Source organism: Notechis scutatus, chromosome 12 (genome assembly GCF_049901735.1).
Source record: "Notechis scutatus isolate UNSWTSFEM ecotype Mainland chromosome 12, rNotScu1.2, whole genome shotgun sequence".
NCBI classification, from domain to species: domain Eukaryota; kingdom Metazoa; phylum Chordata; class Lepidosauria; order Squamata; family Elapidae; genus Notechis; species Notechis scutatus.
This window is the reverse complement of record NC_142020.1, coordinates 14639679-14655016: the sequence shown is the minus strand read 5'-3', so window position 1 is coordinate 14655016 and position 15338 is coordinate 14639679. Positions and strand designations below refer to the sequence as shown.

The 15338-nt window shown below is 45.8% G+C and overlaps 1 protein-coding gene across 2 annotated transcripts in view; it reads right to left on the bottom strand.

Annotated features, from left to right (window-relative positions):
* Positions 1–15338, bottom strand: part of TTYH3 (tweety family member 3) — a 52647-nt gene that overhangs the window by 13732 nt on the left and 23577 nt on the right. For both annotated transcript variants that reach the window (XM_087942212.1, XM_087942211.1), the window contains exons 2-10: positions 14954–15123; positions 11496–11607; positions 9627–9847; positions 8642–8737; positions 7223–7295; positions 5700–5775; positions 2934–2989; positions 529–621; positions 324–416 (exon numbers count right to left, since the gene is read on the bottom strand). In XM_087942212.1, coding sequence (XP_087798338.1) covers positions 324–416; positions 529–621; positions 2934–2989; positions 5700–5775; positions 7223–7295; positions 8642–8737; positions 9627–9847; positions 11496–11607; positions 14954–15123 — 990 coding nt within the window. The remainder of the gene's footprint in view (positions 1–323; positions 417–528; positions 622–2933; positions 2990–5699; positions 5776–7222; positions 7296–8641; positions 8738–9626; positions 9848–11495; positions 11608–14953; positions 15124–15338) is intronic.

The window sequence follows — 15338 nt, the reverse complement described above, 5'->3', positions numbered from 1 at the left end:
TGCTGTCTTATCATAGTTCAAGACTTTTGGTGGGTTTTTTTTTTTTCATGAAAGCGGAACTGTAAATGGTCTTGGTTGACCTTCTCCAGTCAACATGCTCTTCAGCTCCCAACGCCCATTTCTTGATGTCCTTCAAACGCAGCTCTGCAGCCACCCGTGCCTACATCGGTAACTGGAAAGTTGGTGGACTTCAACTCCCAGAATTCCCCAGCCAGCTTGGCTGGCTGGGGAATTCTGGGAGTTGAAGCCCACCCATCTTAAAGCCGGTGAGGTTGAGAGACACCTCAACCTCACGTTCCCCACATCCTTCCGGCAAGACTCACCAAATGAAGACTTCGACAGTCAACCAAAGCGGTCAAATGTTGCAGGTTGATCTCCGTGGAGTTCAGCACGCCTTGGATTCGAATCAGGTGCTCCTGTGAGTTGAGGGGACAGGAAGAAGCTTAGCATCATTGCTGGCTTTTTCCTAGCGAGATGACGGCGCAAAAATGAAACATGGAACGGAACGAAGGCTGGATCCAGCGTTACCTTAGAGGTAGGATGTTCCTTAACCGCCAACTTCAACAGCTCCAGAACGTCATCCTGCATTTCGACCAGAGCTTTGTGGCTCCCTGACAGCTTCTGTTCAACAGAAGAAATATCATTTCGGTCTTTCAAGTCAAATCCGGTTAGTCTGTGCAAGTCCTTGTAGCTCACTGAGTGTGGTGGCTTTCTTGCAGACGTTTCATGACCCAACGAGGTTAACATCATCAGGGCTAGAACTTCGCCCCTACTTCCTTCTAGCACTGATGATGTTACCTCATTGGATCATGAAACGTTTGGAAGAAAACAGCTGAATTCAGAGAGCACCAAGGACCCATAGTTCTTCCCTTCCTCCTCCACTCTGCAAACCCACTCCCTTCTAGCACTGATAATATTTCCTAGTTGGGTCATGAACCGTCTGCAAGAAACCCACCAAGCTCAGAGAGCACCAAGGACCCCATAGTCTTTCTCCTCCTCTTCTTCTCCTCCTATCCTCCTTCTCTTCCTCCCCTTCTCCTCCTCATCTTTTCTCTTCCTTTTCTCCTTCTCCACCCACAAAACCCACTCCTTTCTAGCACCGATGATGTTCCCTAGTTGGGTCATGAAACGTCTGCAAGAAAACCACAAATACACATACTCCCACAACTACAAATACTCCCTTCTTCTATGGATTCATGCCTGCACACACTGGATACATTACAATGCCGTTCTCCTAAATTCTCGCAACATCAGCTACTGCGTATTATTATTAACTGTTCCAGAAAACATCAGGTTTTGCAAGTTAGACTCCTCAGACCCAAAATACAAGAAGGAGGACTTGGGTTCCAAATTCTCCCCTGGAAACAAAGCAGAAACCAGCCCCTCTCACCCACCTCTAGGAATTGCAACCCAGCCAAGCATCCAATCCTTAGAAATTGTTTTTATTCTTCCTGTTTACCTGCCTCTTAGATCTTTCATCCAACAAGAAGATTGGGAGAGTTTTTGATCAGAGCCAAAGAGGGTGTTTTTTTTATGGTGTCCTGCCAAGGAAGACAGCTGTGCAACCACCTCAAAAGCTTCGACTTAATTTGCAGGGCCCCCTCCCTTGCCTTGCCTTTTATCTCATCATACTAGTATGGCATTTCTTTTGACAGCCAACCCTTCTGTTACCCATCACTTTCATTCCAGCTGGCAGGATGTTCCTTTTGATAAGATTTTTTTTAAAAAAACACACACACACACAACTGCTCTGGCATTTAGGAGAACGGCAGCCGTGTGGGCTTCTGCGAAGACTTCTGGTTATGAAGAGTCGTGGTGGTGCAGTGGTTAGAATGCAGAACCGCAGGCTAATTCTGCTGACTGCCAGCAGTTCGATCCTGACTGGCTTAAGGTTGACTCAGCCTTCCCTCCTTCCAAGGTGCGTAAAATGAGGACTCAGATTGTTGTGGGCAAGAGGCTGACTCTGTAAACAGCTTAAGAGAGGGCTGTAAAAGCACTGTGAAGCGGTATATAAGTCTAAGTGCTTTTGCTAAGTGGGAAGGAAAGGAAAGGAAAGGAAAGGAAGGGAAGGGAAGGGGAAGGAAGGAAGGAAGGAAGGAAGGAAGGAAGGAAGGAAGGAAGGAAGGAAGGAAGGAAGGAAGGAAGGAAGGAAGGGCCATGGTGGCACAGTGGTTAGAATGCAGAACTGCAGGCTAATTCTGCCCACTGCCAGCAGTTCGATCCTGACCGGCTTAAGGTTGACTCAGCCTGCCCTCCTTCCGAGATCGGTCAAATGAGAAGCCAGCTTGTTGGGTACGAGAGGCTGACTTTGTAAATCGCTTAGAGAGGGCTGCAAAAGCACCGGGAAGCAGTATATAAAGCCACAGTGTTCCTGCTAGCGATATTGCTATGTCAAAGCGCAGCTTAATGAAAGCGTCTCAGATTAAGAGATGACCAGCGTTGGAAGGGACCTTGGAGGTCTTCACATCCAACCCTCTACTCAAGCAGAAGCTCCAAAATCATTTCAGACAATTGGTTGCCCAGTCTCTTCTTCAAAACCTCCAGGGATGGGAGCACCCATAACTTCCAGAGGAAAGCCCTCCCTCTAATTAATTGTCCTCACTATCAGAAAATATCTCCTTACTTCTAGGTGGCTTCGCTCTCCATCCGTTGCTTCTTGTCTTGCCTTTATCTGCTTTGGAGAATAGCTTGACTCCCTCTTCCTTGTGGCAGCCCTTCAGATATTGGCAGACTGCTATCATGACACCCCCAGTCCTTCTTTTCATTATACAGGACATAATCAAATCCCTGCAATATGTTTTAAGTCTCCAGTCCCCTCACCATCTTGGTTGCTCTTCTCCGCCCTCTTTCTAGAGTCTCGACATCTTTCTTATAGCATGGTGACCAAAATTGGATGCCGTATTCCAAGCGTGTAACCCTGAAGACACACTCACCTGCTGAAATGGATTGGGGTAGCCGGCACTACAGACCAGGTAATAGTTCAAAGTGTCTATCAAAAAAGATCAACAAGACCATCATCAATCAAGGCTTGTAGGTAACCTGGTTACATTATGCTACTCTTGAAGAAGTGAATGAATTCTCTGTCGTGGACCACCTGCAGTGGAATACTTTGCAAAACGGCATTTCAAACATTTCCCACGTATTTTATCAAGACATCTGGGTAAGGCAAGCACTAAAAGTCAGCGCCCTCCCAAGCATACTGACGGGCTACCCATTCGGTAGCGATGTCCATTTTTCTCTCCCGAAAAGGTGCAAAAAGCCACGATCAATGTGCCAAAAATAATGAGTCCTGGTTTGAATCCCGCGGGGGATTTTCAAACCTCCCTTCATCTGATAGCGATAAAGCCCAAGTCCAAAGTGGCGGCGATGGGCTCTTTGAATTATATTTCCACCCACTGTGTTTTTGTCCTTCTTATTACAGAGAACTTGGGGTGTTCTAAGGAAGAGAAGCTTCGTGATGAAAACCTGGGCAGGTTGCAGTTTCTTGGAATTTAGCCTCATGCATGTAGACAGATAAAAATAGGAGCTTGTGAAAAAAGGAAGTCACATTCTTCCTCTTCTCCTTCTTCCCCTCCTTCTCCTCTACCACATCCTTCTTCTCCCTCTCCTTCTCCCTTTCCTTCTCCTCTTTTCACCTCCTCCTCCATCATTCCTTCTCTGTCTCACTCCCCTTCTCCATCCCCTTCTCTTTCCTCCTCCTCCTCCACCTCCTCCTCCTTTTCTTCCACCTCTTTCTTCTCCTTCTCCTTCTCCCTTTCCTTCTCCTCCCCCCTCCTTCTCTTTCCTCCTCCTCCATCATTCCTTCTCCTTCTCTGTCTCCCTCCCCTTCTCCCTCTCCTTCTCTTTCCTCCACCATTCCTTCTCTTTTGAAGAAGACAGAAATACTTGAACAAGAATCATCCATCTCTGAGTAGGCCTTTTTTTTTTTTTTTTTTTGCAACCCACATTTTTCAAAATGTCTTTTAGGATCATCAGCAGATAAAAAGACACTAAAATGTGGTTTCCAAGCTCAGGCAACTTTGAGACTTGTGGACTTCAACTCCCAGAATCCCACAGACAAAGAAAAAGGGAGTTGAAGTCCACAGGTCTTCCCAGAATTCCTTGGCTATTCTGGGAGTTGGAAGTCTACAAAGGCTTAAAAGTTGCCAAGCTTGGATACCCCTGAACTAAAGCATGAGGAATTAAGACAAGGGTAGATAGAATAGAAAGAGAGGAGATAGAAAGAGAGAGGAGAGAGAGAGAGAGAGAGAGAGAGGGAGGGAGGGAGGGAGGGAGGGAGGGAGGGAGAGACAGAGAGACAGAGAGAGGAGAGAAATCAAGGGTCCTCAAACTTGGCAAGTTTAAGATTTGTGGTCTTCAACTCCCAGAATCCCTGAGCTAACATGACTGGAGGAGGAATTCTGGGAGTTGAAGTCCACAAATCTTAAAGCTGTCAAGTCTGAAGACCCCTGAACTAAGACAACACAAGTGTGAATTTCAAGGCATCGCCCTTCTTGAGAAAGAAGAAGAAAAAACAACAACCCCAAACCACGGGCTTGGAAGTTGGCCAAAACTCGTGGTTAGCATTAGATCCTCCCTTCTTGTCTTTTGTTGGCTTTGCAAAGTCTGCCTCCGCGTGATTTCTTTGAAAGAGGCTTGCAAATGGAGAGCTATGGTTGGCTGAAACTCAAAACGCCTCTTTAGGATACCGATGGCTCGTTTTGTTGGGGGGGGAACTTGAAACAGCTGCTTTCACTTCTTCCTTCCCAAATTCAAAAACTCAGAACTTGCCCAACAAGAAGTAGAAGCAGGAAAGGCGTACATCAGCACAAAACTTACAAATTAATTTAGTTTTCATGCAAATAAATACTTGTTATTAAACATCCAAACCATATTTCTGGATGCTGCTAGTTCTCAATTACAACCATTCGTGTAGCAACGGTTAGAAGGGACAATGGCATTGAAAAAAGGGACTTGCAACCTTACAATTGCTCAGGTCATATAATCTGTGGCAATTGGCACGTATTTATGCTGTTTGCAGCATCCTGGGGTCGTATGATCACCGCTTTCCAAACATTTCAAGTTGCAAGAAACAAACGAACATGTCACAAGGGCACAGATCCTCCCCTACTCCCTGCAATCCTTGGTCAGATACAGATTAACAGAGTTGGAAGGGACCTTGGAGGTCATCTAGTCCAACCCCCCGCCCAAGCAGGAGACCCTGCACTTTTTCTGACCCATGGCAGTTCAATCTCTTCTTGAAACCTTCCAGGGATGAAGCTCCCACAACTTCTGAAGGCAACTTCTGTTCCATGGGTCGATTGTTCTCACTGTCAGAAAAATTTCTCCTTATTTCCAGATTGAATCTCTCCTTGTTCAGTTTCCATCTGTTATTCCTTGTCTGGCCTTCGAGTGCCTTGGAAAACAGCGTGACCCCTTCCTCCTCTCTGTGGCAGCCCCTCAAATATTGGAAGACTGCTCTCCTGTCTCCCCTGGTCCTTCTCTTCCCTAGACTAGCCAGGCCCGGTTCCTGCAACCGTTCATCGTTCATCATGATCTTTTGAGAAACTCACTCTCTGGCCTATAACATGGCTCTCTTTCTTCACCCAGTCCTCTATTTTTTGACTTTGTGCAAAACCACCTCCCAATGTCTGTCCAGGTCTCTTAAAATCCCAAAGCCGCCCATTTCTTAGGATTTCTTTATCAGCCACAACTCATACCTGCATTCAGCACTCGGTAAGATTCCACCGTTCTGGACACGAAAGCATTCGGGTTAATGCAAAAATCGCTGGAACCCTAAAAGAGCAAAGGGAACCCCAGGTAACTCACAAAGGTCCCTTTTCAGCCCACGCACCCTGCAAAACCCTCTGGAGTTCCCCGTGGGAAAAGAGCAAACAGGAAGGAGGAATCCATATTCTATTTAATAATTCTATAATGTTCTATAATTCTATAATTCTATAATTCTATAATTCTATAATTCTAATCCTATCCTATCCTATCCTAGCCTAGCCTAGCCTAGCCTAGCCTATCCTATCCACACTTGTGAGTCTGGGGAGTTGTGAAGAGTAAGGCAAGCTGCAAGAAATGGCAGGCAGAATTTTGGACAGGGTGAAAAACCCGTCCGCTCAGAGGTGGTATTCAGCCGGTTCTGACCGGTTCTAGAGAACTGGTAGCGGGAATTTGGAGTAGTTTGGAGATCCGGCCAATCCCGCCTCTGACTGGCCCCGCCCCCATCTCTTCTCCGCCTCCCATTGAGTCCCAGCTGATTGGCTAGGTCTTCTTTGGTTGCCCTGCACAGGAGAACGGAGCTGGAAAGCAGGTTAGCGGGATGGGGAAGGAATGGGGATTTTGCGGTAACCTTCCCATGCCACCTCCATAAAGCCACCCCCACCTAGCCACACCATGCCCACTGAGCCACGCCCACAGAACCGGAAGTAAAAAAATTTGAAACCCCACCACTACCCATGGCCCTTTCTCCATCCCCAAATCTGAAACCTGCCCTACAGGTAGTGTCGTGCCCCTGTTGGAATCTTATTCAGAGGGGGAGTCCAAGCAGCTGACAGGAAGTGGGAGTGTGGCTCCATTGGCTGTGGAAGAAACTGGAGAAGGGCAAAGTCCGGCTGGGCAGAGGAGGGAAGAGGTAGAACAAGGGAGAGGGAGTTCAGAGGAAGACCCAGGCCCACCCCCTCTTCGTCCTAGGGCACGCAGGGAGGAATGGAGAAGGAAGCAACGTGAATTGCGTGGCTTACGAGGGAGGAAAGGGCCCTGATTCCCTTCATTAGCTGCAGCTGAGAACACAGTGTTGAAAAAGGAAAGTTGCGCACAGCAAGTTGTTGGGAACAAATTGTAAGTTATCTTTTATGGTTGTGTGCGTTTTGTTGGCCTTTCAAGTCTGCAATTCCTTCTCCTACCCTGTCAAGCTAATTACTGCAGCTTGGCTTGTTTGGATTTTAAGTTACAGTTTGTATGTACTTTATTTTCAGACTGAATTTCCTCCACTTAAAGGCTGTTCCTGGGGGAGTTTTTCTCCAGCCAGAAGGTAACCTGGACACTGAGGGCAAAATTGGAGATAATAAAGGGACTCTTAGTGCTTATTTGACTGTTGCCTTTGTGCCACGCCCTGGGTCAACACATTTTGTCTGGTTACTTGGAGACAAGTCATGCCAGTAAGCTAATTCTTGGCCTCAACATCTACCAGCACAGGGAGAGCTGCTTTTTTCCCTGGTGAAATTAAAATACTCACCACAGCCACCGCCAGTTCAAGCCCCAGGGACCCCCAGCTCACAGTGAGGGCCAGCACCCCGAGAAGACACACACTGCAGAAGAAAAAGAAACAGAGTCAATGGCCAGACACATGTTGGCTCCAGTTCTGATGGCTTAATCTTCCCTGTAGATTGTAATTCAGAGTTCAAACGGATTGGAGGCAAAAAGAAAGAATCACTGACGGTGAACAACGCCCTGCATTCTTAAGACAACACTCCTTATCAGCCCCAAAAAGAGAAACTTAAGTTATCTGGCAGAAGCTGTGATAATCCCAACCTCCTACTCTGCTCCCCAACCAAACAAGGAATATCTTTTGTGGCCTTCAGATTTTCTGGATCCATGAAGCTCAGATGGCCATCTCCCAGCCTTGGCCAAACATTTTGAACCAAACATTTGGAGTCAGGTCAGCTGAAATGATGCGGTAAAGGCTGGGCTGCCAACTAGGGGAAAGAGCTTTTATGAATCCTGCAACTGTCACACACACCATCATTTTGCGGTCTCTCAAGGCACAACCGAAGTCAAATCTCTTTCCAGAGCGAGTGGAAAGAAGATCTCCACTGGTCAAAGCAAAGCCGCTTCACTAAGACGACAATTTGCGTGGCTAGCTATATTAAGAAAACCTCATACTCCTTTTTTTCCCCCCTGGATACTGGAAATCAAACGGAGAATTTCCATGGATTGTTATTATTTTTTGAATGAGGACAATATACAAGGCGCTGCACCTTACCTAAACACACGTCAAAGCTACCTCTTGCTTCCCTGTAGCAGTTCCGCTGCCTAAATGCATTTAGCAATTTGTCCATTTGGTGCCATGGAATGTAATATTTGCTGCAATAAATTTATACTCTGAAATGCTCAATTTACAGCCCTGCATTCATTAAAAGCTCAATTGTAAAGAGAGAGCCAAGTTCAGCTCCTCCTTCCTAGACTTATAAAGCTAGAAACTGACACAACTTGGATGTTCTTGGAATACAACTATGTTATCCTTCAAATCAGGGCTCTCCAAACTTGGCAACTTTAAGACTTGCGGACTTCAACTCCCAGAATTCCCCACGGCTGGCTGGGGAATTCTGGGAATTTAAGTCCAAAAGCCTTAAAAGTTGGCAGGTTTGGAGATTCCCAGCTTCAGCTGATCGGCGTCCAATGACTTATGACCTGCAGTCTACAATCTTGGACATATTAAATAGGTTTATTACCTTAGCCTACAACCCCTCTATCAAAACAAGAACAGGAAGTTTGCAAATATTACATCATTTAAATCTCTGGCAGTGCATGCTAGAAAGTTATCACGGCAGCAAATGATTTTCCTGCATTTCTTCTTAAAGACAAATAAAGACCATCCTCTACAATGGAAGAATAACTGATTTTAAGGACCTTCAAGTTCCTTTTCCTGACTTACCCAATGAGAATGGCCTTGGAGTTTCGGATCAGTCCAAATAGCACCAGCAAACATATCACGACATGGAACATAAGCAGGCCCAGATAACCCAACCACCTATGGCGAAACCAGTACATAGATGGTTAAGACATAAAACTGTATGTAAAAAGGTTGTAGGCAAGGATGGGGAGAAGTCATGGGACCATTGATTTCTGGAGTCAGTACATAATTATCTTTGGCTTTTGAGAAGTCAACGCCGTTACACTGGTCCAAAGATTTGATGTGCTTTCAAACTATCTGTTTTAGCATCATTTTCAAGGCAATGCAGATCTTAATGATTATTTTTTTAATCAATGTTCCCAAACATTTTCCACCCCTAGGGAAAAGAAAACCAACTATCTTGGCCTGTAGGTTACATAAGAAGCCACACTTTTTATGCATCACACTGTCCTGTTGGCATCCTCAGCCAAAGAAACTCCTGGGATGTTTTTTTTTATTACCAGGAATAAAACTTTACTGACAGATCCATAGAAGAAGCAAAGCCAATTCTGAGGTTTTAGTGTGAAGCCCAGTATAATGCAACCCTCTTTTCCTCCTCCCCCCCGGGGGGCCAAACAGTGTCCATTGTCCACCAATCCACGCTAAGCATTTTATTTTGGGAAAACGGTCTGCACCTTTGGAAAGTCTTCAGCTCATGACCTTGGGCTTGTGAGATTTTTAGATTTCTTCTCTCCCTCCCGCTTCCCACACAATCACATCCCTCCCCCTTCCCTTGGTTTCTTTGTCAAGCTGTCAGCGGCAAGAGGTGTTTTGTGTGTCACCTTGACACACACACACATTCACACATAGGTCATACGCTCACACAGGTCGCACATTCAACGGCGCCCTCAGCAAACCACTGTTAAGACCAAAAGCGACTCCATCATTGCAATGACATCCTCATTTGTCCACCATCTTCGTGGACCACCATGCCCAGATGGAGATAAAATAAAAGCACTCCACTCACCTGTACCAGTCGTACAGGTCGATACGAACGGCCAACTCTTCCAATGACACCTGGTGGTTCTTCCAGAAAGGAATCTCTGTGGTTTGTCTTACCAGGTCATCCAAAAGCCCCTGGATCTTCTGAACCACGTGCAGATACTGGGTCTGCTTACTGAATATTACCTCCAGGTCGCCTAGATTGGGCTCCGCCGTTTTGTTTAGGGCAATGGCTGTGTCATAAACCTGGAGGTGCAGATAGATTCAGGTTCAAGTTAGCATTCTTTGAAGGACAAGTTGAAGAAGATGAGCTTCAAGAGAGGATAGCTTCAAGGAAATAACATTCAATAGGCTTACTCAGCTTCTTCAATGGATGGATTTGTGCAACGGATGGAGGAGGAGAGAACCAACCTAGAACTCAGGAGGGATTTCCTAACAGTGAGAACAATTCACCGGTGGGAATGACTTCCCTCCAGAAGTTCTGGATGCACCAACACTGGAGATTTTAAAAAAGGGATTGGACAACCATTTGTCTGAAATGGTCTAGGATCTCCTGCTTCAGCAGAAGGTTGGACTAGAAGACCCTCTTAGTCTGTTCAAACAATGTTCATTTGTTTGCCAAGGTTCATCTACAACGCTAAACTATGATTATGGTTGTATATGGCTGACTTCAGAGTTTCATGAACAGAACCAGCGAAGGTGGTAGAACCAACCCTACTGCGTCACCATGCACTATTCAAACTCAACAACCGTTGGTTTGCTTCTTCATGCTTTGCCAAATACATGATGGGCTGGAAGGACCATGAGAACCTGGACCTCCTCCTGAAGGTGCTCGGATTAGCAATCACAAACAAATATCTTGATGTACATTCTTGGGTCTTCATTTTTGAGGACCGCTCTCCATCCTGGAATGTTATCTACCAAGTGAGGGGTTATTATTGTGTCAGCCCCGGACCGCCAAATGGGCTGGGGCCGTCATTCAGGTGGGGTTGGAGTGCCCAGATAAGAGGCGCGCACATGCACGCTGCTAGCCACGTTGGAATCTGTCTGCCGTGCTGCACGCTCAGCAGTTCCCAGGACCCAGCCCTGACCCAGCTGACTGCCAGGAAACAGCTGATGGTCGGAGAAGCCACGAGCTGTCAGAGAGCTGCTGATTGGAAACGCTGAATGCCGGCTGCCGGAGACACTGGGAAGCTGCGGAACTGGGAAGGGCTGAATGTACCGAACAGAGTGGGGTGGCTGGGCGTGGCCAGGCTGCAGGGGCTGGATTGACAGGCCGCCAGTGGAAGGGCGCGGGGATCACGGGTAGGGCCATACACAATATAAGTGTAAGACATCCAGAAATTATCCATGATATCAATCACTCCAAGACATTTTCTCTCCAATTGATTTATTTAGAAAACAGGTGTGGTATGTCTAAAGCGATTTCCCAAAATGAAATTATTTTCGCGCTGTTACACAGAATCCACCTTCTCTCCTCCCACTTCTACACTTCATAAATCACGAGAACCAATTAACTGCAACTGGAATTTCTTAATACGGCATACAGCATAACCTTGAACTTTTCAACTCCTCCAACCCCCTTCAAATAAAATGTGGCAGCTGAATGTCAAAGCTGACAATAAGTGGGACACCGGAACGTGGCATATTGTTTGTCCAGAAGTAGCAGAACCTACAAAATTAGCATGCTTGGACTCTCTCTTCATGGGGAGGACAACCGAGAGTTAAAGGAGCATGACTGGGAAAAGCCAACTTCCTTCTGCTAGTGGCTGTTGAGAATCAGTTGAAGGGCAAGATCACAACACAAGGACAGACCGACAAGGGAATGAGAGTCTGAGGACAGCCGTTTATCACTTCTGGACCCGTCCCTCGTCCTTGGGGACAGCTCACTCACCCGGTCTTGGACACCGGCCACCGTGCGATTGGCATGCCGCAGGGAATACGTTACTCGATGGATGCCGTCGCTGGTCTCTCCGTTTCCGTAGAAGCCCACTGCGATGCCAGCACTGCAAAGAGACAGAAGACCACAAGGAGATGATCTCTTCCGACCGACGGCCAATTGAATTAACTGGCTTCAGGCTCACGACAGTGCGATTGGCTTAACAACTGGGGTGACCCACTTCACGGGGTGCAAAAATGGGTGTAAAATCAAGTTTCCCTCATGTGAGGATGCAACTTATAAACCTCGGTGCCTTACGACCAACATGCCAGGCTCAATTCTGGCCGTATGTTGAGGACTATGTGTAGGGTGGGCTTCATTTTTTTTTAGCAAGGGGCTCTCTGCCCTAATGACTGTCTGGGTGGGCGTGGCTGGGTGGTCATGTGATCAGGTGGGCATGGCTGGGTGGTTATGTGATTGGGTGGGTGTGGCCAACTCAATGTTGCTTCTTTGCCCTAATTACATACATACATACATACATACATACATACATACATACCAAAAAGTTGTTTATTATTTTGTGTATTTAATACTTAAATAAAAGACTGGGTGAAACCAGGCTTAATAGCAGTGACTGTGAGAGGGATCTTGGAGCCTTAGTGGAGTTTCTGATGAGTTCCGTGATTCTTATTCTTTGGGAATTAATCCCCTCGGAGGCTAGTGGCTCTGTTATCTGGTTTTTCTCAGTGGCTCTCCCTCAAAAGCGCCAAGTGGATTGTTTATCTAGCTTGCCACACTTTTACCAGGTGTGAAATGCTCTTGGCTGAATGCCCAAAAGTTCAATTAAGCCTATTAAGAGCTTTCCCTTGCCGCTTGTCTTTCTGAAGTTATTGGGGGCTCTCTGAGCCCTGCACAGTCTTAGGACAGAGTATCTCTACAGACTTTAGCTACACAATTTGTGATGAACATCCTTAGAATGGTGTGAGAGTAGGAATGGATTTTCAGAGAAAAATCAGACTACAGGAACCATTTGCACTACTCAGGGTGACCCTGAGGACACAGAAAAATCTCCAAGTGGCCTCAATGACCCTCAAAAAGGAAGCAAATGAGCAGCTGTCTGCAAGGAATATAAATCCTTTCCTTCCCCACCTTTCAGTCAAGAACTGAAGAAGCTTCTTAAAGGAGAAGTGAAACGTCTTCGAAGAAAAAAAAAAACAGAAAGTCCAGTTTCCTCTTGAAAAAAAAATAAATAAACCACCTTCAGGACATCCTTGAGACACAACCCAAGAAGAAAAGAGGAGAAAAGGGCTGGCAATAGGGCACTAAATATAGCCTTCTCCAGGCCTGGAAGAGTTAAACAAAAACACACACTTCCTCTCCTTCTGCTTCTTGCTATCCGACTGGAAGAGCTGCGACGAAAATATGGTTCTGATGATTAATTCCTTATATACCCACAAGCTAAAAATATCAGCCTCGGAGATGTTCTGGGTTATATTAAGTCTCCAACTAGCAAGGGGGGGCTTGGGTACCAAAAAGAGGGGTGGGTGTGTGGGCAGGAATGGCCAGGCAGGGAGTTGAGGATTAAGGAATAATAATAATAATAATAATAATAATAATAATAATAATAATAATAATAAGAAGAAGAAGAAGAAGAAGAAGAAGAAGAAGAAGAAGAAGAAAAAGAAGAAAAAGAAGAAAAAGAAGAAGAAGAAGAAGAAGAAGAAGAAGAAGAAGAAGAAGAAGAAGAAGAAGAAGAAGAAGAAGAAGAAGAAGAAGAAGAAGAAGAAGTTGAAGTTAATATCTAGGATGCTGACAGCAACCCGTATCAACCAACAGCGCCAGTCAATGATATTTGGGATACATTTTTAAATGTTCCATTGACTGAGTTTCATGTTTAATGAATAAAAGAGATAATAATAATAATAATAATGTGTCTTTAATTAAGAGGGGTTTCACAAGCTGAAATCCTTTGAACGCAGCCCACACCTTAAAAATCTCTCTTGAGGCCCAAGCTAATTTTCACATTTCATTACCACCTTCTTCTTCAGCGCCAGGAGAAGGTGCTATTTGGGGGCGCGATGGAAAAGCCTCTCTTTCCACATCCAACATGCTGGCACCTTAAAGATACAGATACTAGAAGTCTACAGTTCGAATCAAGCCCCACTTCCCCGTCTCATGGTGTCTGCTTCCTGCCCTCTTGTTCCTCTCTTCTTAAGTTCCGCTATTCCTTACTATTTCCGGAGAGCAGAAAAAATTTCAAAATCTAGCAAGGACATGCTGACGCATTGCAAAGGACGAAGTGTTTCCTTCTCTCACGGTTAACCGGGTTCAAACTCAGTTAGCAAAGTTGATGGAAATGGGTACCAATAACAGAGAATCTTCGTAGCTCAAGGGCTGAAAGTGAAGGGTTCTAAGCGCTCGCTGAGCTTGGTGTGTCTTCTTGCAGATGTTTTGTTACCCAACCAGGTAACATCATCAGTGCTAGAAGGGAGTGGGGTTTGCAGAGAGGAGGAGGAGGAGGGGAGGAGTGTGAGGAAGAGGAGGAGGAATAGAAGGATTGTGGGGCCCTTGGTGCTCTCTGAGCTTGGTTGTTTTCTTGCAGATGTTTCGTTACCCAACCAGATAACATCATCCGTGCTAGTTAGGAGAGTAACTAGTTTGTTTGTTTGTTTGTTTTGCAGATATTTCTTGGGTGATGAAATGTTTGCAAGAAAACAACCAGGACTGATCCCTCGTGGGGTCATGTTTGGGCCAACCCAACCCAGGACAGGGTTGATGTGTGATGCTTTGAGTTCAAATGTGGAGAGAAGTCTTCTGAAGTTGGAAAAAGGCACAGCTGCTTTCAAAGGACAGCAGGAAGTGGCTACGTTAACGCTCCTGCACATTTTGAAGTCCAGTTTTGGAAGTGAATTTGAAGCATTGCACAACTCTGATATAAATCTATCCAACGATAATCAAGTGGAAATAGTTAAGATCTCCTTCGCCGCACTACAAATATTCAGAGGCAGAATTTGATAGAAGATGATAGCAATATTTCAGTATTTGAGGGGCTGCCACAAGGAAGAGGGGGTCAAGCTACTCTCCAAAGCCCCAGAGGGCAGGACAAGAAGCAAAGGATGGAAACAAATCAAGGAGAGAAGCAACCAGGAATTAAGGAGAAACTTCCCAATTGTGAGGACAATTAACCAGTGGAACAGAAGTTGCCTTCAGAAGTTGTTGGTGCTCCATCAATGGAGGTTTTCAGGAAGAAACTGGGCAGTCAGTTGTCTGAAATAGTATAGGATCTCCTGCTTGAGTAGGGGGTTGGTCTAGAAGACCTCCCAGGTCCCTTCCAGCTCTATTCTGAATTAATTTGAGAAATCCTAGAGGAGCAAAGCTGCCATTCTAGAATTCCTCAGGTCCCAACAGTTGGGTTACCTGGGCTGGGCCCTGCTCCTTGTAGGAAAGGCAACTTCAGATGGGGCAACACTCACCTGCACACTAGAGTTGCAATGATGACGCACCATGCCGTACAGCAACAATCCGCATTCAGTTGTTCTTCATTCTTCCGATGGTGGCAACACAACCAGAAGGAGTAAAAGAGGAGGAACAGGAGATCCAGAGCGAGGCACATCAAAGAGACCGCTCCCAACAGCAACAAGGCCTGAAGAATTAACAAGAAATCGAGTTAAGCAACAGGAGCTCACACAATGCAAGCTGGATAATGATTGATAGACATCCTGAACAAGGAATGACTAGGGAGGACCTTGCCGATAATGGAGGAAATCTCTGTCTGCGTATAATCTCATTAAACCAGTTAGCAATGCTCAAATCCCTTCCCTTAATGCCCAGAAGAAGATTGTTTTAGGTTGCATATGA